Source organism: Phocoena phocoena, chromosome 13, assembly GCF_963924675.1.
Source record: "Phocoena phocoena chromosome 13, mPhoPho1.1, whole genome shotgun sequence".
Lineage (NCBI taxonomy): Eukaryota > Metazoa > Chordata > Mammalia > Artiodactyla > Phocoenidae > Phocoena > Phocoena phocoena.
Window position 1 is genome coordinate 62,119,207 of NC_089231.1, and position 25,321 is coordinate 62,144,527.

The 25,321-nt window shown below is 40.3% G+C and overlaps 1 protein-coding gene across 1 annotated transcript in view; it reads right to left on the reverse strand.

Moving 5' to 3' along the window:
- SPIRE1 (spire type actin nucleation factor 1) overlaps nucleotides 1-25,321 on the reverse strand; it is a 204,692-nt gene that overhangs the window by 12,282 nt on the left and 167,089 nt on the right. Inside the window, exons 8-12 of the mRNA XM_065889479.1 lie at nucleotides 23,212-23,298; nucleotides 21,906-22,035; nucleotides 17,715-17,756; nucleotides 12,590-12,762; nucleotides 3,063-3,150 (exon numbers count right to left, since the gene is read on the reverse strand). Of these exons, the coding sequence (XP_065745551.1) occupies nucleotides 3,063-3,150; nucleotides 12,590-12,762; nucleotides 17,715-17,756; nucleotides 21,906-22,035; nucleotides 23,212-23,298 (520 nt within the window). The remainder of the gene's footprint in view (nucleotides 1-3,062; nucleotides 3,151-12,589; nucleotides 12,763-17,714; nucleotides 17,757-21,905; nucleotides 22,036-23,211; nucleotides 23,299-25,321) is intronic.

Below are 25,321 nucleotides of genomic sequence, written 5' to 3' on the forward strand. Positions count from 1 at the left end.
CAAACCAAAATTACAGTAAAACTAGCTTCTGTACTAATAGTTCTTTTTTTCTTTAAATGTATTAGTTTGTTAAGTCATGCAGAAAACAAAAAGTACAATTACAAACCATTGTTATAACATTAGCTTTCATAATTGCCTATTTATCTTTATTGAGATCTTTATTTCTCCATTTGGCTTTGAGTTACTATCTAGTGTCCTATCATTTCACCCTACAGGACTCTGTTGAGCATTTCTTGAAAGGAAGGTCTAATGGTCTTGAGTTCCCTCAGCTTTTGTTTATATGAGAATGTCTTGATTTCTCCCTCACTCTTGAAGGACAGTTTTGCCAGATATAGGATTCTCAGTTAAGGACTTTTTTCTTTTAGCACTTAGAATATAGTGGCCCAGGGTCTACTGGCCTCCAAAGTTTCTGATGAGAAGTCTGCTGAAAATCTTACTGAGATCCCTTGTGTGTGATGACACTCTTCTCTCTTGCTGCTTTCGAGATTGCCTTTTGAAATTTTGAATATATGGGTTTCCCCCCACTATCTGAAAGAGTATTCCTATGAATCCTTTCATAAACTGAAATGGTATAAAGCAAAGAAGCAAATACCTTAGGACACATCTTGCTAACGAATGCACAAAATAAATCAAGGTAAAGCACAGATGCTCACAGCCACAGTTCAAAGTTATGGTGGCCTGATGCAAAGGCTGAACAGTTTTGTTTTTTTTTTTTTTAGAAAACTGGGCTGGAGATTTAAATTTATTTATTTATTTTAATTTTTGGCTGCATTGGGTCTTCGTTGCTGCACGCAGGCTTTCTCTAGTTGCGGTGAGCAGGGGCTACTCTTGGTTATGGTGTGCAGGCTTCTCACTGCAGTGGCTTCTCATGTTGCGGAGCATGGGCTCTAGGCACATGAGCTTCAGTAGTTGTGGCCCGCGGGCTCTAGAGCACAGGCTCAGCAGTTGTGGCTCATGGGCTTATTTGCTCTGCAGCATGTGGGATCTTCCTGGACCAGGGCTTGAAGCTGGGTCCCCTGCATTGGCAGGTGGATTCTTAACCACTGTGCCACCAGGAAAGCCCTGAACACTAGTTTTGCTTTTCAGCTTTTTTTTTTGTAAAAGCAAAAATCCTCTGCTGATTTCTTTCAGTTAGTGAAGACAGGTATCAATGTAGGTCTTTTGTAAAAGTGAAGGGACATAAGGTGAACTTTTGAAAAGCAGGGGATACCTGTAATGTGTCTTGGTGTGCGTCTCTTGACTTCACCTCAGTTGAGCTTCTTGGATATTTATATTCATGTATTTCATCAAACTTAGGAAGTTTTAGCCATTATTTCTGCAAATATTCTGCCCCTTTCTTTCTCTTTTGCTCCTGGGACTCCCACAACACGTATGTTGGTCCATTTGATGGTGTTCCACAGGTCCCTTAGTCTCTGCTTTTCTCAGTCTTTTTTCTTTCTGATCTTCAGTCTTGATAATTTCTACTTGCTAATTCTTTCTTTTGCCTACTCAAATCTGTCTTTGAATGCCTCTAGTGAATTTTTCATATCAGTTATTGTACTTTTCAGCCCCAGAATTTCTTTTTTGTTTCTTTCTAGGTTTTCTCTCTATTGATATTTCCATTTTGTTCACACATTGTTTTTTTCAACTTTCTTCACATCATCCTTTATTTCTTTGAGCATCTTTAAAATTGTTGTTTTAATGTCTTTGTCTAGTATATCTGTCATCAGGTCTTTTTCTGGGACCTGTTTCGGTTATTTTGTTCTTCTGAATGAGCCATATTTTCCTGTTTCTTTATATGCCTTGTGATTTTTTGTTGAACACTGAACATTTGAATTTATCAATGTGGTAACTCTGGAGGTCAGATTTTCCCCTTCCCCAGGGTTTTGTTATTGTTTATTGTTTTTCTTACTGTTGAAGGCTGATCTCTGAAGATCTCTAAACTTAACATTTCATCAGGTCTTTTATGAGCCATTCCCTGGGCAATCATAGTCACTTTCTAATCCTCCCATATGCATATGCCGTTGTTTTTGCATGTTCTAGGCTTTTCACTCTCAAAAGGGGAAACATGAAAAATGAAGGGGTAGGGGAAAGGCACCAGCCCTTTAAATCCCCTGGAGATGACTTCAGCTAGAGGGGAGGGGATGAAGCTAGCAACAGGGCAACAATGGCTGCCTGCCTCTTTGCACTTTTGAAATCAGAAGCAGTAATCAGCAATCAGAGGACAGATCCCCAATATTTGGAGGACAGGGTCCTTCTTGTCCACCCTGGCTCCTGCAAGCTGCTCTAAGAACAGCACATAGCTGCCTGTCATGGGGCTGGGGGTGGGGGATGAGTAGTTGCCACTGTGCTATGAGCTGAAATCTACTGAAGTTAACCCTGGAAGTTTTAGGCATTCAACAGACTCCAGAGTTCCAAAAATAATTACATCAGACAGATTCTACCACTGCAATTATTGTCTAGGTGGAAAGACAAATTCTGGTGCCTCCTACTCTGCCATCTTCCCAGAATCCTCCCCTTTAATATATAAGTTTTAATCCTTTATATTGATCTTATAAATGAAAAGATTACCAATAGTATTTTAAAAAATCACTTAACTTTAGATTCTGTATTGCCTGAAGAGTTATAAAGGTGTTTTTACTATCTACAAATGTATGTGGGTAAGGGTGTGTGTGTGTGTGTGTGTGTGTGTGTGTGTGTGTGTGTGTGTGTGTGTGTGTGTAGGGGGGATGATAACAAGTGTGATTATTCAGAGCTTCTGGTTTAAATTTAGATAAGGAGGTAATTAATCTAAAAAATACATACAGTTGACCTGTTCCCTACAACTATTATCCGTAAGCCCAAAGGTGACTGATTTGTTATAAGGTGAGAATGTGAGACCCAACTGTCCATTTTGCCCTATGTTATGATGTCATTCTAGGAAAATAACAATATTTCTCTTCTTAACTAGTGAAATTCCAGGGTTAGTTCTTTAATTAACTAGTTACCCCAAATGACAACAAGGCACTTTGGGATTCCCTTTTTTAGGTCAAGTATGTTTTTTAAGGCATCTGACACTAGTTCTTTGTACTACAAATACTCACTCTTCCTTGTGGACACAGCCTCCAGAAAGGGAGCTTCAAGGAATGAGGAAGGTGCACTGCTGCTGGCTGACCTGGGCAGAGTTTCTTCCTAAGAAAGGCACAGGCAGACAAGAGAGAGAGAGAGAGAGATCTCATGCTAATTAATAATGTTCACTCATAAATATTTAACATGAGGCACAAAATTTTAATGTCAAAGGTTCAAGGCAAGTTGGAGACAAGCTAGAAGGGATCTAAAATTAGACATGTCCGGGTTGTGCCCTGGCTTTGTCCCTCATTAGAATGATGTGACACTGACCAAGTTTCTTATCTTAGTTTCATAATTTCCATAGGTCACTACAAGGACAGATCTGAGAACACATTTAAAATGCTTACCACATTACCTAGCACACAAGAAATGGTGATTAATATTATCATTAGTGGAGTATTTAACACACTTATAAAAGTAATAAACTTGGAACCCCACAAGGGTAGATGTGGTGTATCTTGTTCATCGTTGTTACCTAGTACCAAATCCATCACTTACTAAGTAATGAATAAATATTTGTTGAATGAATGAAAACAAATATTTCATGAAATGTCATATGAATCTAGAAAAATGTCTGCATTGTGCCAAATAAAGTTTAAATTCCTATTACCAGTGAGAAGAGACCTTCTTAATTTGTTTTACACTATACCAAAATAAAGTATAATATTTATTCATGAAAAATTTACTATTTACTATGTGACAGGGGATATACATTAACTAGAAGACAACTTATTTCCATAATATGTATAGAAAACTGATAAATATTTTTAAATATATAAGAAAGTTAGGTTAATATATTAATCTATGACTATGTGAAACAAATAGTGAAAATTCTCTCTGACCTACTTAGTTAAGGTGACTTTAAGCATTAGCCATTCACTAAAAACTGGCTTTACCTAAAACCTACTGCTGAAAGCATTAGTTTTGAACACACCTCACTATGAAGGATCTGACCAAGGAACAAGAGAAGAAGAAAGCCTTGTAAACCGCACAGTCCAAACAAAGCCAGTCTGAGCAGCAACCTCCACATTCTTGATACTCACCACCAAGAACAAGTCAGGCAACGTAAGCAAAGACTCACTCCAGACATGCTGGAGGTCACACAAGTCTCTAGAAAAGCCAGCAAGAACTAGCATAATCCCCTTCTGTTATGGAAGGTCAAAAAGGAAATAAAAGCTAAGAGTATCTCATAGGAAAAGAAAAACGGAGTCATACCAGGACTTTCCAGTAGTTATGAGGTGGGAGCTAGAAACAAACAGCAGAAACCATCCCCAATGCACATATTTCAGCCAACCTTCCCCAGAATCATTTTTACAGCCTAATTTCACGTAAGTCTGAGACATGTCCATCCATGCCTTGCACCCCACTACTTACTGATCTGAAATCCCCGCATTGAGAACAGCCAAGAGCCTGTCCTGGGCAGGCAGGGCCATTGCAGGGACGGGGTGTGGCTCAGGGCCTCTTGGGATTTGCTCCCAGAAGCTGTGGTTGGTCCTCTGGCCCTGCACACCCACCTCAGGCAGCTGCATCCACTTTCAGACTACTTGAAAACTAATCCTACCATTAAAAAAATAAACTCAATCTGGATTAAAGACCTAAATGCAGAGGAAAACATAGGCAGAACAGTCTTTGACATAAATCATAGCAATATTTTTTTGGATCCATCTCTTAAAACAGGAAATAAAAGCAAAAATAAACAAATGGGACCTACTTAAACTTCCGTTTGCACATCAAAGGAAACCACTGACAAAATGAAAAGACAACCTACTAAAGGGGAGAAAATATTTGCAAATGGTATGACTGATAAGGGGTTAATATCCAACATATCTAAACAGTTCACACTATTAAACATTAAAAAAAATTTTTTAATGGGCAGAAGAACTGAACATTTTTCCAAACAGGAAATGCAGGTGGACAACAGGCACATGAAAAGATGCTCAACACTGCTAATCATCAGGGAAATGCAAGTCAAAACCACAATGAGCTATCACCTCACACCTGTCATTTTGATGTCAGAATCACTATCATCAAAAAACAAAAAAACCCCCCACAAATAACAAATACTGGAGAGGATGTGGAGAAAAGGGAACCCTGATACACTACTGACAAGAATGTAAATTGGTCTAGCCACTGTGAAAAACAGTATGGTGATTTCTCAATAAACTAAAAATAAAACTACCATATAACCCAGAAATTCCACTCCTGGGTATATATCTGAAAAAAAACAAAAACACTAATTCAGAGAGATACATGGACCCCAATGTTCACAGCAGTATTATTTACAGTAGCCAAGATATGGAAGCAACCTAACTGTCCACCAATAGATGAGTGGCTAAAGAAGATGTGGTGTGTGTGTGTGTGTGTGTGTGTATATATATATATATATATACACACACACACACACACACACACACACACACACACACATACACACACACGCACACAAACACACATATACATACAATGGGATATTACTCAGCCATGGAAAAGAATAAAATTATGCCATTTGCAGCAACATGGATGGATTTGGAGGGTACTGTGCTGAGTGAAATAAGTCAGAGAAAGGCAAATACTGTATAATCTCAATTATATGTGGGATCTAAAAAATATGACAAACTAGTGAATATAACAAAAAAGAAGCAAACTCACAGATATAGAGAACAAACTAGTGATTACCAGTGGTTAGAGGCAGTGGGGGAGGGGTAATAGAGGGGTAGGGGATTAAGAGGTACAAACTACTATGTATAAAATAAGGGCTTTCCTGGTGGCGCAGGGGTTAAGAATCCGCCTGCCAATGCAGGGGCCTTGGGTTCAAGCCCTGGTCCAGGAAGATCCCACATGCCATGGAGCAACGAAGCCCGTGTGCCACAACTACTGAGCCCGCATGCCACAACTACTGAAGCCTGCACACCTAGAGCCTGTGCTCCGCAACAAGAAGCCACCACAATGAGACACCTGCGCAACGCAATGAAGAGTAGTAGCCCCTGCTCGCTGCAACTAGAGAAAGTCCGCGCGCAGCAATGAAGACCCAATGCAGCCAAATAAATAAATAAAATTTAAAAATAAAATAAGCTACAAGTATATATTGTACAACACGGGGAATATAGCCAATATTTTTTAATGAGTATAAATGGAGGATAACCTTTAAAAATTGTCAATTACTGTATTTTACACCTGTAACGTATAAAATTATACATCAACTATATATATAAAGTATTTACTTCATAGAAAGAGAGAAAGGAAGAAAGAAAGAAAACTAATCTTCACCAGGATTAGTTCCTGCCCCAGAGGAGTCATGGAGACACCCAGAAAGGAACCGGGGAGCGTGTGGTGTCCCTGTCATGTCCACTCCTGTTGACTAAACACTTTCTGCCTGGCTGAGGTCTTTCAATGGGTCTCTGACATCTCTTAACATTAGTCTTTTCTACAGCCGTTTCTGAAATTTGCTTATTGTCTGCATATTGTCTGATCCAAGTTACTAGTCTCTGACACTAAGTTAGGCCTTTTCTAGTTCTTGACACTAAGTTAGGCCTTTTCTAGTTCTATGTCCTGATCAGTGACTCTTAATCAGGTCCTGGATGCAATGAGGTCACTGTCAGAAGTCCCGCAGCTTTGCTCCCGGGGTGGCGCTGTCACTGAAGGCTGCCAGAATTGTCTCAGATGCCAGCCTGGCACCTAACTCACTTAACAGGAAGGTAAGTCTCCTTCTTCCTGAAAAGAATCCCAGTGAAGGCATAGATACAGCTCCTTTGCTTAGTTTTCCTACTGAAAGCTTTGATATAGCTCCAATCAAAGCTTATCTTGACTTTTAAAACGTTACCTGGGACAGGCTAGCAGAGGTTATTAAAGATAAGCAAGAAACACTGAGGTTTAGAGTTTTAGGAAGAGAAAAAAAAAGTGATGGAAAAAGATCTGGTGTTGGGAGGTCTGGTTTAGCAGGGATTCTGCTACTGAAAAGTTGTCTTTCTAAAGTTGGTCTCTATCTCTACTAGAGGCTCAGTTTTCTCACTGAAAAGTAATGACGTTGAACAAGATTTCTAAGCCCCTTTCCAGTTTAAGTTATTTTAAATTCAAGCATTCTCATATACTGCTAGTTGGAATACTACAAAGTTTATGAGATATGCAGATTTTGGAGTTAGACTTGGGTTTCAAATCCGTCTCTATAATTTACTCTTTAACAATCTTAGTTCAAAGACAACACCTTTCTGTGTGTCTTGTTTCCTTATCTTTTATATAAGGATCGTAGCTACTTCTAGGGTCTGATCAATTTATAATACCTAAAGTATACATAGAGTTGGCTCAATAAAAAGTAGATATTAGAGCTTTCTTTAAGGAACTTGGCAATATGTATCAAAAGCTATAAATATGTACATTCTTTCACCTAGCAAACATTCTTCTAGAAATATCCTGAAAAATAATTCAAAGCAAAAATGTATCATAAGGATGTTCACAATATTATTGTTATTTATAATAACAGAAAACTGGTAACAGCTTAAATGTTCAAAAACAGGGGACTGGTTAAATATAATATGGCAAATTATTATGACAGAATACCACACAGCTATTTGGCATCATGTTGAAAAAGGATTAATCAGATGGGAAAATGTTCATAATATTTTGTTAAGTAAAAAGCATGGGTTAGTTCCAGTTCTGGCAAAATGGCAGATTAGATAACCTATTCCTACGGCCTCAAGCAGGGTATAAAGTCTCTGGGTCACTACCAATAGCCCAGTTTCACAACTAGAAACTTTTAAGGACATCAATTCAAGCTTGTAGTTAATGCTGATTATTTAACTATTATAATTTAAATGCACAAAGCTGCTGGGTAAATCTAAGAGAAAAAAAATCCCTTTACTGGTTCTGCAACTGGAGGTCTCACTTTACAGAAAGGAAGAAAATGCATTTCCTTGAAGGAACAAAGGACGCACGGCATTAAGAAGACTGAGGGCAAGTCATCATCTCATGGCTCTGAACAGGATTAAGGAGTTTTTCTTTCTACATAAAGCAGCTGAGTTTATGTTGATAAAGTAAATAATCCATTAATATCCATTTCATAAGAATATCTGACTTATAATAATATATTGACTCTTTACAGGGAAATTCACTACTCAATGGGGAATATTTAGACAGGAACCTGCTCTTTGTGATAATTTGGGCCCAACTTTAAGTTAACCTCAAAGACAGCAAGGGGCAACAGGAACTTTCTGGTGCACAATGGAGTCAAATGAAATATGTCTGCAGAGGTGAGCAGAGCTGCTACCCTGGAATGGTGGCAGTTACCTCTTAGTATGAAGTCTCTGTGGAAGAGAAAATTAAATGAGATCATGTACGAATGAGTTCACCATACACTCGGTATTCTGGTGGCTGGAAGGGTTTTTTTGGTCTGTTTTTATTTTTGTTTTTGGCCGTGCTGCATGGCTTGTAGGATCTTAGTTCCCCAACCAGGGATTGAACCGAGGCCCCCAGCAGTGAGAGCCTGCAGTCCTAACCACTGGACCACCAGAGAATTCCCCTGGAAGGTATTTCTTAAACCTGAGGGAAAAACCTCCGGTGGAGAGACTGCAAGGCCAGCAGGAGACGTGTGATCGTGCACAGAAGCACTTCCTCCAGGAGTGAGTACGGTGCCCCGTCCGCAGAGGGACGAGCTCAGTGTCAGGCATGCTGGGACTTCCTAGGGGACACTTCCTCTGAGAATGGAAAAGGCATGAAGATGGGGAGGTGGTGGGGTAGGAAGTGGAGAGCAGGGCCTAGCCCCGCCTCCATTTCTAGTTGACCCGCCTTGTACTTCTACAGCTTTGATGTGAAGGAAAAGTTTTGGTCCTTAAAAAAAAATTTTGGAAGCCACTCAGTAAATGGGAGGGAAGCAGGAAAAATGGGGAAGTGGTAATAAAATTGAGGGGATGGAAGAAAAGAGTAAGACCAGCCTTTTCTGAGCTTTTTCTTTATTTGGCCTCCACTGTCCTCCCACTACAGGCCTGAGTATTAGTCTTTGTTCCTGTGCAACCTCCACCAGGAATGCTTTAGACAAGTGAGAGAGGCAGGGTCAGTCCGCTCCTCCGCCCCCAGGGGAAGTCCAGGCCAGTAGGGGAGAAACAGGAGACCGGCTGTGACCTGGCCTGGCACGTGCCACAAACAGCAGAAGCCCTCTGCCCACTGCTCTCCTCGCCTGACTCCTCAGCCCAGGTCCTCCCTCTCCCTGAGGCTTCTCCAGCCCCCGGCCCCCTGGTGGCATCACACACGGGTGGCTCAAAAGGTGCCTGGCAGGCCGCGAGCACTCACCAAACACGTGTAATGACTCAGTGTATGTTTCTTATTTCCCATTTGGATTATGAGCAAGGGGACAAAGCCTATCGCACTGCTGTCCCTTTACTGCTTACTGAAGGCATCTGGTAAATATTTGAATGGAAAAAATGGAGAGGCATTGGAAAAAAAGAAGTTGGCGAAAAGGAAAAATAGGAGAAGAGTTAAAGAAAAAAGTGTGAAAAAACATTATTATAAAATGTGAATGAAGACACTGTGCAATGTGATGTGGGATATATCTGTCTTAGTATCTGTGGCCATTTTTATAAGTGAGCAAATAGGACCAGAGATAAATCAATCTTGGTTTAGGAATTCCCTGACATCAGGAATCCATTAAGGTGGGGAAAAGAACACCCATCCATCAATTTAGAGAAGGCAGGACTCCTCAGCCTCTTTTCCGCTTTCATATTTATGGGCAGGACTGCCACATTCTGGAGCTGCAGGAGACCTCAGATGGAGGACATGGTGGAGGCTGACACAAAGGGACCTGTCTTCGTGTCCTGTCCACAAAGCAGAGCCAGAGCCCACGGCACGTTCCTCGCTAACTCACACTGTAAGGAAACCCGGCTTGAGTTTCAAGGTGCTTCATTCATGTCTATAGAAACATCGGATAATTGTCAGGCTTTTACAAGAGGCATTTTTCTGAGTTGGCTTCAACCAGTCGGTAGATAATCTTAAAGAGGCTAACGTTAAGAAAGCTTTTTAGGATGAACACAACTAATCTACCACAATTAAATTAAAGCTGAGTTTCATCAAAAGAAACCCTACGGAGCCTCAGAGAGGGCACCAAAAAACAAAACAAAAAAACCTCTACTGAAACTTTGATTATCACAAAGCCCAAGTTTGAAATATAGCTGTTTAAAATTAAAGGCTTCTGCTCATCTGTGTTTTCTAAATTTCAAAGTTTGAACATATTTAGAAGTTTTAAAATTCTATATTCAGGGCTTCCCTGGTGGCGCAGTGGTTGAGAGTCTGCCTGCCGATGCAGGGGACGCGGGTTCGTGCCCCGGTCTGGGAAGATCCCACATGCCACAGAGCAGCTGGGCCCGTGAGCCATGGCCGCTGAGCCTGCGCGTCCGGAGCCTGTGCTCTGCAACAGGAGAGGCCACAGCAGTGAGAGGCTCGCGTACCGCAAAAAAAAAAAAAAAAAAAAAAAAAAATCTATATTCAGAAGTTTAAAAAAAAAAGGAATGTAAGGCATTCTCACATTCAGCATCTTTGCCCTGCCCCTCCTTAGTACTTTAGAGCATCAGCTGTAAGGGAAGAGGACAGAGGGGTGTGCTTGCTCCAGTCCTGGCCCAGGACCATTCCCTCTGTTCCAGAAATCAGAGATCCCCACCTTACTTCCAATCATGGGAGCCATGACTGCCCAGGCCTGGACCAGCAGCCAAAGACCAGGCTCAACACTTCTCAGCACCGTATTTCACACCCCCTTTCTAACTAATGGGCAGGCACGCAAACACAGCCTCGCTCTGATTAAGAGAATTGTGTCTAGCAAATCATCTCAAGATTTGGATTTAGGGCATCAGCACAATATTTTCACAAAGAGGAAAACTAAGACAACTGCAGAGGCCGCCCACTGCCCTCCTCATGGCCTGGGCATTCTAGCTCAGGGCAGTGAAGGACGAAGAAAGGACAGGAAGGGGGTCCTGGACACAGGATGGCGCGCTCGCTGCACCGGACACAGGTGCTCCCAGCAGACTCTGCAAGGGCGGCACTGGTGTCAGCACCGTCCACCTTGGTCACCTCCAGCCACACGTGAGAACTCAATTAACTGAGTTTTAAATTTATTTAATATAATTTGCATTTCAATTATCACAGTTCTAGTGGCTAACCACTAGATCTTCTTTTAATTTAAACTGTTGTTCTCACAGGTTAGCATGAATTTCTTTAAATATGTGAGTGTCTGCTGGGGATCAGGACCTGGGAATATAAGGTGAATTCCGTACCTTCCCTCCTGGGAGCTTGCACTTGGTGAGAGAGAGAAAAAAATGGATAATTATATTACAAAGGGTCAAGTGCTCTAACACAACAGACGGATCAGAGGGTTATTATGGAATCGGAGAGGAGCTGGGTGTAGGCTGCACGCAGATGCACAGAGCGGAGCAACAGGGAGTGAGCAGGAAAGAGCAAGGGACCCAGTGGGGCTGAAGGGTAAACTGAAGCAGAGTGATGCTGCAGGCACCAGATGGCGCAGGCTCTGACGCAGCTTCTTCAGGGACAGGAGCTTAGTCCTGTAAGTGGCAGGAAGCCTTCAAAAGGTTTCAAAGACAAAGACCCTCGTGGTATTTGCAAGATGGAATCAGGGAAGCTAGGAAGAAGGAAGATAAGATATGACTGATAAGAGAGCGCATGCACTGAATTGGGCAGTAATAAGAATACTTCTTTACTATTCTTGAAGTTTGAAAAACATTTAGTGGCAAAATTGTTATTACTGATATTGCTGGATAAGGTGTGGAGACCGGTGAGGGCGTTATGAGAGAATAACCCCTCAAGTTCTAACCTGGATGAATGAGGAGAGAATGGAGCCAGCAACCGAGACAGCAGACAGGAGACTAGAAGCCTGCGGTGTGTGGCATGGTTTGGCAGGGGGCGGGGAAATCATTTCATTTTATATAAGATGACTTTGAGGGTCGGGTAGTGGAGACATACAATAGTGACACTGCGGACAGAGGCTTGCAGAGATCTGGGAGCACCCACGTCAGGAACAGGAAGGATCCGCAGGGCATGGGCACAGTGTTGGGGGACTTGTCTTTTGGTGTTACTATTACATAAAGAAGAAGATTCAGTATGGGTGTGTGTGTGTGTGTGTGTGTTTGTGTGTGTGTGTGTGTGTGTGTGTTCTAGAGAGGGAAGAATCTATGAAGATGTTTTTCTTTTTCCTTCCCCAAAACAAAGGGAAACATATTTAAGAAAATATAGGTTTGAAAACTATTGACTTATTTTAACCCCACTGTAATCTAAGACTATGTATGTATGTCACAAGTTATTCTATAAACTACAGCCACTATATTGGCCTTTATTAAATAACAGTAAGTAATCCACTGTTTCATTTCCTGCTAAATGAATGAATTTTAAACCTAACTTTAATTGACTGAAAAATGGGAAGAGATTAAGTAACAGCTGGAGCAACACGAGGACCGGTCGGAGGGCGCTCGCCTCCTGACCCCGAATCGGGACATGGGGGGCCGTGGGGCCTCACCTCCGAGTCAGAGCTGTCCAGCTCGGCCAGAGTTGGGGCTTTGAGGAGTTTCTTCCGCTGCACAGGCACCTGCTGTACGGCACCTGCCCCATTTTCTTTTGATTGTGACGTTAAACCTCCATTCACCATCGATGATTCCAGGACATTCTTTGGAGATTCAGGGGTAGCTACCTCTGGTAAAACAAAGGTGAAAGCTTACCTTTTCTTGAGCACAGAAAGGTAGTCAGTGAACCAAACACACTGTTCCAAGTACCTGCACTTGGAATCACACCCGAGGTGATACAGCATTTCTATGTCATGCAAATACAACACAGAGGCTAGACACAGTAACACCTATGCCTATACAACACTTGCGTTGACATTAACTGTCAGATTCAAATAAAGGAAACCTTTAAATGAATAATTATATATTCACATTTGTAGATAAAAATTTAGAGCTAGAAGAAATACTACAGATAACTGACTCCAACTTCTCTATTTTCCAGAGGCCCAGAGAGGCTAACTTTCCTTTTAGCCTCTAAAGAGCTAGTGATCTACAGATCAGAGTGATGGCATGCACATATGGCTGTAGTATCTGAAAGTGGTTTTATTTTAAAGTAAAAATAGCTAATAATCTATATGCATATAAACATGAACACAAAGACTCTGAGATACATTTCCTCTGATAAAGCTGGTTTTGATTATCCAAAGCTCAAATCTGGATGGGAAGGCAGTGAAAGAAATGTGGCAGCACAGAGCATGGAGTACAGACTACAGAACACAGAGCATACAGTATGGAGTACAGTGAACAGAGTACAGAATAAGAGTATGTAGCATAACGTGTAAACTTTAGAGTATACAGTATAGTTAAGATGCAGATGGTCTGGATTCAAAGTCTAGCTCTAGTTGTTTGACCTTGAGCAAGTTACTTAAACTTTCATTCCTCAACTGTAAAATGGGGCTAACAACAGAAATGGGCTTGTTGTGAGGATTAAATAAGTTAACAACTGCATATAAAATACTTTAGTGTGTAATAAAGGCAGTGCACAGTAAATGTTAGCAATTATTAACACTGACTTTTATCTCCATTTGTAAGTGAGTGAACCAAGGCTAAGGGTGATTCAGCCAGTCACACAGCCAGCGCGGCACAGCTGACACTGGAATCCTTGTCGGTACTGATTCTAAAAGGCCACCTTTTTTTGTAGTGGAGCCTGTAATCTTCCAATGCAAGTGGAACTAATTTTCTTCAGTATTTCAATAACTAATAATTTTAATAACTACTAAATTAGAGTATTTAAAAGTGAGAAAAAGCAGTCCCTGCATGATTTAACTCACAGACCAGCCCATAACCTGGTTTTTGCCCATAGAGCAGTCTGTGAAACTCCCATGGTTGGGGGTAAAGGGTATGCTGGGCACTGAAAAATCAGGATTAATGCTTGTTTGTGGGGGGTGGGGGGAAGCGTTGTACCTGAAGTAACTATAAAATACAAGAATGTTCTATTTATAGTAGCTCCCCCCAACATGTAATAGTTTTATGCTTGAAGTGGAAGAGGTGGATTTCCAGATAACATTCAGAATGTAAGTATGTTCTAGTACAGCTTTCCTTGACATTATTTAAAAGAATTATGTGAATTATTTATTATAAATGATGTATATCTAACTTAATGTTCACAATTTCTGCATATTTTTAGATATCAAGAAGGCCAGAACTAGAACTGCCCCTGTGAACTACAAGGGTTTGAGTGAGCAAGAAAGGAATGAGGAAAGGAAAAAAGGAAGAAGACAGACTTGTCATAAATCATTTATCATTTTACATAAAATGTTTAACAGAAAACTTGACAACACATGTGTTGACAACACATGAGTTAATTTTGTTACTACCTCTCCAGGTATTAAGTAGCTAGAACAAATATATGATTGGGGGATGGGGTGTGCTGAAGGGACAAAAGGGCAAAAGCAGCAAGTTTTTACAAAATTACAAAGGTTAAAATCTTTAAATAAACCTTTCATAAGGTGTAGAAAGCAGTAGGCTGCCACACTTACAAGCGTAATTTAAAAGTCTTCCAGAGAGCAAAGGAGGAAATGATTGGGCTAATTGATTAATTCCTATTCAAGAAAAAAGGTAATGTTTAAATATGGTCTTGAAGTATCTTTTGAAAAATCGTATTCTATAGCACACATTTTTTACACACTTCCTCCAGAGGTTCATGCAGTAGCGGCAGCCAGTCTTCCAAGAAAAAGCACACGTATCTCCAACTGGTCCAACTATCCACACCCAACTGAGGCTCTGCCTGGAGACACAGTGAGCTTCTCCAGGCAGGTCTCACAGGTCCAAGCCAGAGTTTCCTTAAGGGTGAAGTCACCAGTGGTGTGTGGAGGAACATTAACACAGTTTTAATGGTTATATATTTAATGTTTCAGAAAAAATATAATTACTATATCAGATACATGATTTTATGGATGTTTTTGCTTAAGAAAAATTTAAAAGTCATTTATGGTAGATTTAAAAAGTTTGAACAGTACTGGTGGCACTTAAGTCTGGTAAAATCATGAGGGTGAGATCTGCACTGAAGTTTAGGGAACACTGTTAAGTGACAGTGGCTGCCATGAGCTAACTTCATTCTCAATGCAAGGGATCTGAGAAATTACCCAATAGGTCTCTAACTGCCTGAAGACTTTGCTGAGGTTGGTAACTGTACTTGAGCTCACTGACTCAAACTACTGAAATAAACACCTAGTACTCAATTCAAAGCTTTCGGATAAATGGAATTAATAGAAGAATATGTTATGTTCCAGTCAGGCTTCAGGATGATCTCCATATGTAAGACTAAATATTGTGTGTGATTTTATCTAATACTGCATATTTGTAAAAGCCCCAGTTGAACACACTTTTAAGAGATATTTTTAAGTAGTTTGATTACTTATACTTTTCTCTTCAAATGAATGAATCCTCATTATCACTTCAGTGTATCTGATGAGAAAACCAAACCCTTGGATAAGACTTTAGACTTCTTCTATATAAGACAATTTCTGGTGATATTTATAAGTAAGCAAACTATTTAAGATGCTACACAGAGCATTAGAAGTCACATGCCTCAGGTTCAGAATCTAAAACACACAACCATGATATTAAATACCTTATGTAATAACTTCTATTATTACATAGTGTAATAATTATGTCTGTTAGATACACCCAGGCTGCTGCCTTATTTAGTTGGAGGAAATATGGCTGAAATAAAGATTGTATATTTAATATTTGCATCAGAAAAATAAATTATACTTACCTTAATTAATGTTGACTGGATTAACATTTTCCACTAAGAATTAATATTTCTAAAACATACCTGAGCAGCAGAACATACTTCAATGTGTCCTATTCTACACTTACGTGCATTACCTACACTACACGTTTAAATATTTACTCCTTAGTTAGCTAATTTCCCAACTTAGACAAGAAATGCATCCCGATCTTTGCATTTAGGTTAGAAGAATAGATCAGTCTTTTCCATTTATAATTTGGGACATTTAAATTGGTTAGTCAAAATGACACAATGAAAACACAAGAAATCGAGAATGAAGTGTGTGGAAATTGCAAAGTACACTAAGGTACAAAATAAATTATGGCAAATAATAAGCAGTGAAAGCAAATCAAAAATTTTTGTTGCTCCTTTACATTGAGAAGCTCAGCACCAAGAGCTTTCTTCCCAACACAAGAACCCATCATATAACCTATAAGACACGAACACACCTACATACATGTGTGTGGGCATGCACGCCATCCAGGTCAGCCACCTGTGCCTACTTCACGGGAGAGAGCAGCCAGTGTGCTTAGGCAGTGGCCACTCCCAGAGAGCCCGCCAGGGAGGAACATCTTTAGTAGATATTTAGAAGAGATGGATCTTAGTATGTGTTGCCAACTTTTGGAGATTAGCAGTAACACACATGTTCTCAAACGTTTCTGAGTTTATTTTCCAGACCAAGCTTTTTTTTTTTTTACAAAGTTACTCTGCAAATCGTTGATAAAATAAAGATTGTCAAATGGATAAAGAAAATAGAAAAAGCTCCTCAGTGGTCAGTCAGAAGTAGTAAGTGAAGACTATAACATATTTATCTGAGTTTCTTGAAAGTGCAAATATTAGTCATGCCTAAGAGAACTACAAATATACATAGAAATTCAAAAAGCAGTTGGGAACTATTTTAGCAGTTGGAAGACAATCAGTAAATATTCACAGACAGAACATGATACTAGAACTCTCTGGCTCTTTAAATATGAATTTGTATGTAAGATATGCCAACAGTTCCATGGCGTGTAAAAGAAAATTCTGGAAGGAAATACTAGTTCCAATATCTTATCTCATTTTGCATTCAAAACAGCAGCTTCCAAAGTCTAAAATTCTAACGTGCAAAACATTTTATTGGGTCTAAGCTGGCTTTGAAAATTTGCTCATATATAATTTAAAAATTCAATTTAAAAGGGGGGCTGATTTTACAGGTCAAATTTAATCATTAATAGCTACTTGTTTCACTATTAGTCCCTGTCTGTTTAACAGAAGGGCTCTAAACGTGTCCTACAAACCCGGGACACATGATTATATTTTACAACCAAAGCCATTACAACGCTCATGTGTTTTTAGACTCTTAATCAGCACAAAGAACCAGCGTGACAAGGCCCTACGCACAGCAGCACTGGGTACGCAGATAGCTCTTGCCCCTCAACTGAGGAGCAGTCATCCTCTGAAGCAGCTGACAGTTCTGAGTTCAGCTACCTGAATAACTGAGTGCTTTAGAGAGTAAGAAGTGTCAAAACTTTGTTTCTTGAAAGTGTTTTCTATGCTCTGAAGGCAGAATTCTGTTAGACTCTGACCGCTGCTTTATGAGATTGGGGGTGGGGTGGGCACTGTGTTCCATGACCACAAGTGTCACGGCTCTTCCACAGGCTCTTGCAAGGCAACAGATTTATTACAGTTTTAATTTTTTAAAAGTATACTATTTTCAAAGAAACAGAATGTTTTATTTGACTGACCACAGCCTAGAAGAAGCCTTTCAATTTTCTTTTTTGACGTGTTTGAACAAGCAGATGAATGAAATGTATTTCACAGAGACCACAAAACCCACGTCAGGTGTGAAAGTGCTTTTTTTTTTTTACCTGACAAGTCAAAACTGTAAGACATGCTAAGTGGCCGCATTGCTGAAAAAAGAAAACAAACAATAAAAAGAAAATAATTCAGCTGTTAGGATATACAGGGAAGATGAAAAAGGGAGGAGGGTTCAAGACCTGTGGTGGCACATTTCACACTTTAAGGCAGAAGGCAGTGAATAACAATCTGAAATACAATAAAACCATGAGTCTTAGTTTTAATTATATTACTAAGACTTGAAATGGAGTAACAATAAAAGAAAACAAATAACTTTTAAAGAACATGTTAAAAATGAAAGCATGTTAAAGATACAAACATTTTAGAATCATAGTACAGGACTTTATACTTAAATATAAAAGAGTTCAAAAGAAAAAACTAGCCATGTTTTAAAACATGATTTTATGGAACATACAAAATCTTTAAAATTTAACAACAAATGTATTCTTAAATAATTAATTTCAGGATGAAAATGTGGCTTTCTGCATACAGGTGAAACATCTTATCAAAAATCTCATTCAGGTACTACCAGCATCACAAAGTATCACTAATTGTCTATTGTAGGCAGTGTAACCTGGCAGTTGAAGCAAGGCCTCAGGAGCCAGAGAGCCTGAGTTTGAACCTCAGCTCTGCCACTTACTAGCAGTGTGATTCCGGGCAAGTTACTTAACCTCTCTGTGCTTCAGTTACTTCATCTGTAAAATGGGAATAATAGTGCCTATTTCATGGGATTGTTATAAAAATTAAATGATTCCATACAAAAAAAGGCGCTCAGAATAGTGCTTAGCACATAGTAGAAGTTAAATAAATATAATCTCCTATGAATAAACTTATTTCTTTCCTGTTGAAATCATTTGTTTTAAAAATTTTATTCCATATACTAAAAAACACTGAATTGTATATTTTAAATGGGTGAATTTTATGGCAGGTAAATTATATCTCAATAAAGTTGATTTAAAAAGGTTATTACCAAGGTTTGATGAATTTGGGTATTCATAAGAATGAGAATTACCTATTTCCACTGTAGCCCCATCCATCCTATGCCCCAGGTCAGGGAGGACAAGTGGCTGTGTGGTCGGAAGAGGAGAGAACCGCAGGTCCACAGGCTTGTCAGGCACAATGTCCCCCCAGCTCATGTTTCCGAGGCAGCCCGCATACAGTTCTAACACCCAAATTTAACAGAATGAGAGTATCTCTCCATATGCTTTTGGCAGATGTTTTTAAAGGAACAATTTACATTTACAACCCCAAATCTCATAGTATGAGATGTCAGAAAAGGTGTTGGGAAAAAGAAAATGATAAGATATGAACAAAGACTGATGCAAAAGAATACTAATTTCAGACTTAACAGGAAAAAAATGGAGCTAGCCTGTAAAACAATAGGGAAATAGGCGAGTAAAAGACAACTTAGCCATGTGTTAGTAATCACATCCTTATAAATAATGCTGTGGGGCATATTTAACCACGTGGGAAGATGTTCCTGCCCCACACAACGTTACATGGGGACATCAGACACTGTGCACACAGCTCTTGTCTCCACCTCACGACGCACAAGCTCCATCACAGCGCATGCCTCTGCTGGTGAAACTACGGGTAACAGTTCTTCTTTAAACATTTCCCCAATTTCTACAGTGGGTTTCTACTTGCAATTACATGGAGGGGTAAGGTTTTAAAACTATTTAGGGAACTTTTCTTCAAGATAATTCTGCCAACTTTACCCAAACTCCCCAAGGGAAACTTTATAGTAAGAACCAATGTAGGTCTGCAGAAAGAAGAGCCCAAATCTCTTACTTTCCAATTAAGATGCAAGATCAATTTTAAAAGTAAGATTCTCATAGAACAATCACTTTCAATAACAGCTCAATTCTGGTTGTTGTGAAACACCAATTCATAAGGTTAAAATAAGATATACTATACAGAAAATTGATATTTAATTATTCTAAAGTAGATTTCCTGCTAGTTAGCATCTAACTTGTTGAAAATGAAACAGAAGAATATGTATATGACAAGGGCATGTGATGCCCCTTCTATGCAACGTGCGGTGTCCCGTTGCCACCCACAAGGACTGCTGGTTTCCTGAACGCTCAGCCCCGGCCACCCCCATGCCCCTGACGGGCTGCTGTCGGCGCTGCAGGGGGAACATGTACCTGCTGCCCCGAGCCTTTCCTCTGTCAGTGCCTGTGGGCAGGGACTCTGACTGCTCATCTCTCTACTCCAACAGCTGACACGGCTGTTTAATAAACACTTGGAAAAATGAAGGAACTGTATGTCAAATACCATCCAAATCACACAAGCACGTTACGTCTGTCTTGTTCCTTTCTCTGTCCTGTTGGTGCTTCCACTGGAGTTTATAATCCCTCCTCTTTTCTCCTGAAAATCATGAAGCTTACTTTTCTCATGGTAATATATTTGTTTTGCCTTATAATTTTGTTGAAATCTTTTCTATTACCCCATTATTCCTTCTCAAGGTACAGTAATTTTTAAAAATCCAGTCTTAAGCAGCCGTCCTATAACACCGTTTCCTTATTTTTCCATAGTGGTTCTTATTCTTTGAGGCTGTGGACCCTTTAGGAATCTGAGCAAAGCTATGAACCCCCTCTCCAGAAAATGCACATACATACACTTTAGGAAATACATACAAATTTGTTATATTTCAAGGGATTCACAGACCATCCTTAGGTTCATGCAAGGACTCCCAGAATAAGAACTCTCCATTTACTTCATGTATATGTTCTGGCTTATTATTATGTAAATGCTCATATGGATTTGTTTTAAACATCATTTTAAAGGGAAACACTTGCTGCCATAAAAATCAGACAGAGATAAATTCACACAGCCTGCCCTCACTCTGAAGCTCTGTACATGGAAGATACGTGCTATTATTTCAACACCTCTGGGAGTACTTTTCATCACTGTCCCTGCAGTGGAGACCAGGACATAACAACCAACAAGACAGACGTGGGCCCTGCTGCCACGGAGGCCACAGTGTGACAGAATGGCCAAAAGTCAAACAAAAGAACATCACGCAGTGACTGAGAGTCATGGGAGGCAGGGAGAGCCGCTGAAGTGGATGTGACTGACCAGACGGAGGAGAGCCTGGGTCAGAGAGGGGAGGACTAGAGAGACCTAGAAGTAAAACCCACAGGGCTTGGCTGTTGGGTAAGAGTCAGAGGTGATGCTGAGCAATCTGTCCTGGGCTCTGAGATGGGGAACCAGGAGGAGACAGTTGGTGGAGAAACCAGGCGAGGTCACCGCTTGGCTGCGGGGCTTGTCCTGCGTGAGGGGCAAGGAGGCCCTGCTCAGCAGACGGCTGCACGTGTGGGTCTGAACTTTCAGAGAAACCTGCGCTGTAGGGTGGGAGCTGAGGAAACCAGAAACAAACCCTGGAGGAGGACGTGGCTGCTCAGGGAGAGGGAGCCCGGGATAGAAACCAGACGACTAAGCAGGGCTTGAAAGAGGCAGAAGAGGTCGGAGGAGAGAACCAGGAGACAGTGCCACAGGGCTGGCTCCTGTCCTGTTCAGGCACCACGAGACTGTTTCCCTGAATTCTTTGGGCATCTTTAATCTTACAAATTGGAGGACAGCTGCATCAACAAAAATGTTTACATTTTATAATATGGTTTTGCTCTAAATGAAAATCAATGTGTGCTTATAAAAAAAAATTAAACATAATAAATGTAAAGGAACGTGAGTAGTAAGTTAAGTGATATCAGTAATAATTGAGTCTCTTATCACATAATACCATATCTTCAAACCATAATTAAGACAACAGAAACCTGAAGTAAAACTATGTATCACTTATATTTCTAAAACGTTATAACTTATCCATGTATATGTATTATCATTTATAAAGTATTTTGACCATGATCCTATTTAATTCTTAAATGAAAGTCATAACGAAGGTGTAGAGGACTTTTTATCCCCCTTCTGCTGACGAAGAAATCGATGCTCACAGAGGTGAAGAGACCGTCCTAAAACCACAGCCTAGAGGTTGCCAGAGCTCTGTCCACTATGCAGCGTGGTGCTCTCCTACACTCAGCATCACGGGGCAATAATTTCCTATTCCATGAATCTCAAGTATAGACTTCCAGCGTGAGGGTGTGTGTGTGTGTGTGTGTGTGTGTGTGAGTGGGAGAGGGCCCTGCAGACGGCAGTCTCTCACTGGGCTGCTGTGCTGTCTTCCAGTGACGCCCCGGACTCACCTAACCTGCCGCGTCTGGTTTCCTCTGGTGACACGGGCCGCAGCTTTCTTTCTGCTTTGATTTCTTCCAGGATCCTTTCATGGAGGCTCCGTGGCCGCGGTGGAGTAGGCTTCAGTTTTCTGGCTGAGGCCTTAGAAAAAATATAATGGCTATAGAGACTTGCCTGAGTAGTTTTCCTTAAATAATTTTTACTGAAGTCCACTCATACAGTACATTATGAAATTATATTTTACTGATTGCAACACTGCTTGATAAAAGACCATTTTCAAGCAATAGGGTGATTACTGGACTTCACAGTGGTTCAGTCACATGTGCTCCAGTAACTTTAAGGAGTCAGCTTTGCTGCAGCTGTAGTCATGCTCCCTATGTGCTACTGTGACAGGCAATCCATTGAAATGTAAGCTGTACATTACCTATTATGATTATTGTTTTTGAAAGTAATGTTTTTGAGTAAGTCATCACAACCTTCTTAGAGTATTATCTTCGTTCTATAGTTGAGGAAATACAGGCTCAGGGAGGCTGATCAACTCTCTCAGAGACATGTGGCCACTAGGTTGTGTAGCTAGTGTGCAAATCCGGGCCCATCTGACTCCATGCTCTTTCTGCTCCACCAGGACCGGCCTTAAAATTATTTCCTACGTGGCCTCTTTCCCTTATTTTAAAAACATTTATAAGAGGGATCATTAATTATGTTTTAGATGTTCACAAACTGAGAAAGAAACACCATTCCTGTTCTAGTTACTGAACACACATGGGGTTTGAGAGGCCTTGGTGAGCACTGGCTGTGGAGCTGGGGGGAAGTAAGTGTAGAACAGAGGAAACGCAAACCAACATTCAAACCAGATCAGAACACCCTGATTCCATGGTCACTAGAAAGAACCCCGTCAACAGACGAAGATAATTAATACAAAAGAGGAGGTACAGCAGGGTGGATTTACTGTAAAACAGTATCAAAACGACAATTTAATCAAGGTGAAGTGTTTGTAACATAAAGTAAACAGGGAGGGCAGCCCACACCAGGAACTACTTGGAATCATATTCAGCTGTTATTCTAGGAGGTATTTGGCCAGATTTTGCACCATAACTCAGGTTGTTTGAGTTAAAATATCCTAAGACAGCCTGTATTGAATAATTTTAAGTACTTTTTTGTGAATTAAGAATGTAATTTACGGTTGGGCTTCATAATTCTGAGAATGAAAGCTCAGTGTAAATACTCCTTTAAGAGCTGAGTTCTAGAGATCATAGGCTAGAGGAGAATACTTCATTATGTGCTCTCCAAACAAGGGGAATATGTCAAATTACATACTGGATTTAAAGGAGGTCTTGATCTGATGAAGTCCAGGATGATTTCATGAGCACTTTTTTTTAACCGAGGGGGAATATCACCATTCACCTGAAAGAAGACAAAAAGTAGAAGATTCATGTGACTACAGGTTTATCATTATAAGTTTCTGGGTACGTATGTCAACATATGTCACTTCAAAATTACTGAAGTGGAATCTGGCTCCACCAAGGATGCATTTCAAATCAATAAAAATGGAGAGTAAATGGCTGAATGATTCAGAGCAAAAATAACTATGCAGAATTGAAGAAACTCCACGTCCACTTTAGTTCTACATTTGGGGAAATTATATATAAGATGCATCCTTCCAACAAAAAGTTTCTACAATTATGAATGTGAATGGAAAAAATAATACTATGCTTAATTACTGTATAATTTCAAGTGTCTCTGGGACTTCCCTGGTGGTCCAGTGGTTAAGACTCTGTGCTTCCACTGCAAGGGGTGCGGGTTCAGTCCCTGGTCAGGGAGCTGGGATCTCACGTGCCAGGTGGCGCAGCCAAAACAACAACAAAAAGTCTTTTACCTCTTATTTTCATCCTTGTACAAAATCTTGGTAATGGGAAGGAGTGGGGACATGGTTCACGTTCTTAGACAAAGCTGAGGCTCAGATCGAGGTGGTGTCTGCCCCCTTCACAGGGTCGGTGAGCAGAAGAGCCTGGCAGGGGCCTGGTCTGACTCTGACTCTTGCCCTAACATCCTCTCTTTTTAAAGAAACAGGTTACAAAAATTTTAAGAAATTTAAGAAAAACCCACCAAACCCCCCCCCACCTAAACTCACATTCTGACCACTCAGAAGGCACAGTTGTGGTGACCGTAAGTCATACTTATTTCCCAACCTCATATGAAAAAACAGAACTGCTAGGTACTTTCTGTCATTATTCTCATAAAAGATAGATGAAAAAAGAACTGTTAACAAATTACAAATTTAAAAAACTGATGAATACCTTAAACTTCTCAAAATCCAGAAAATCAGCATACTATTTTTATTATGAACTGCCTAAAAAACCTCTATAATACTTTTTCACTCTCCTTTGGTGACCTACTCTTTATCTTGTCATATTTTAATAATTTTATGTTATCAATTTTATTGGAGAGAAAAAAGATAATTTGTTTATTCCTCTAGCACCAATAGTTGATATATTTTTAATTTTGATTGGTTAGAAAGGTTTCTTTAAGCTTCACAATTTGTTATTGAAATGTCATGCCCAATTTTAGAGTTATCGTAAAATTTGGTCAAACTTTTTAAAAGTATTTTCTTATCTGAATTGGAAGACTTCAGGGCATGGACAGTTTTGTTATGTACTTCCCAATCTTAATTACTGTTTTAATTGCTCAGGATCATTAATCAATTGGTTATTAATTTTTTATTGCAGCTGTATGAGTTTTGATCTTTTTGTCAATGTCACTATTTTGTGTCACCTGAGAAATGAAGTTAATTTAAAAAAAAAAAAAGAACCTGAACTGCTGCTCCCAGGCCCAGTGGCTGCCCCCCACAAATGCGACCACTCAGGGTGTGTGACAAGCCTGCTGACATCATCCACTCCCCTTTTCCCTGTGCCCCCCGTCCCCCAGTCCTGAGTGAGGACAGGACAGCCCTAAGGTTAGAGTTAGGAGTGAAAGCTGCCTGAGCTGAGCCAAGCTTGTGACCACTAGTACTTGGTTTAAGGAGGGCGTGTACCCAAGCAGCAGAGCTGGGGGCCTACCGTGGCACCACTCTTCACCCATGGACTTCATGTTACACAAGACTTTTTAAAAAATCCTTATTGTATGAACAACTTAATCAGACCTTTCTATTCTACTCCTGAACAGGATAACACATATCTTTCTAGCTACTTTTTTTAATTGGCATTTTTTAAAATTAATTTATTTTTTAATTTTATTTTTGGCTGCACTGGGTCTTCGTAGCTGCGCTCAGGCTTCCTCTAGCTGTGGTGAGCAGGGGCTACTCTTCGTTGTGGTGCACAGGCTTCTCATGTTGTGGAGCACGGGCTGTAGGTGCGCAGGCTGAGTAGTTGTGGAGAGTGGGCTGAGTAGTTGTGGAGAGCAGGCTCAGTAGTTGTGGCTCACGGGCTCT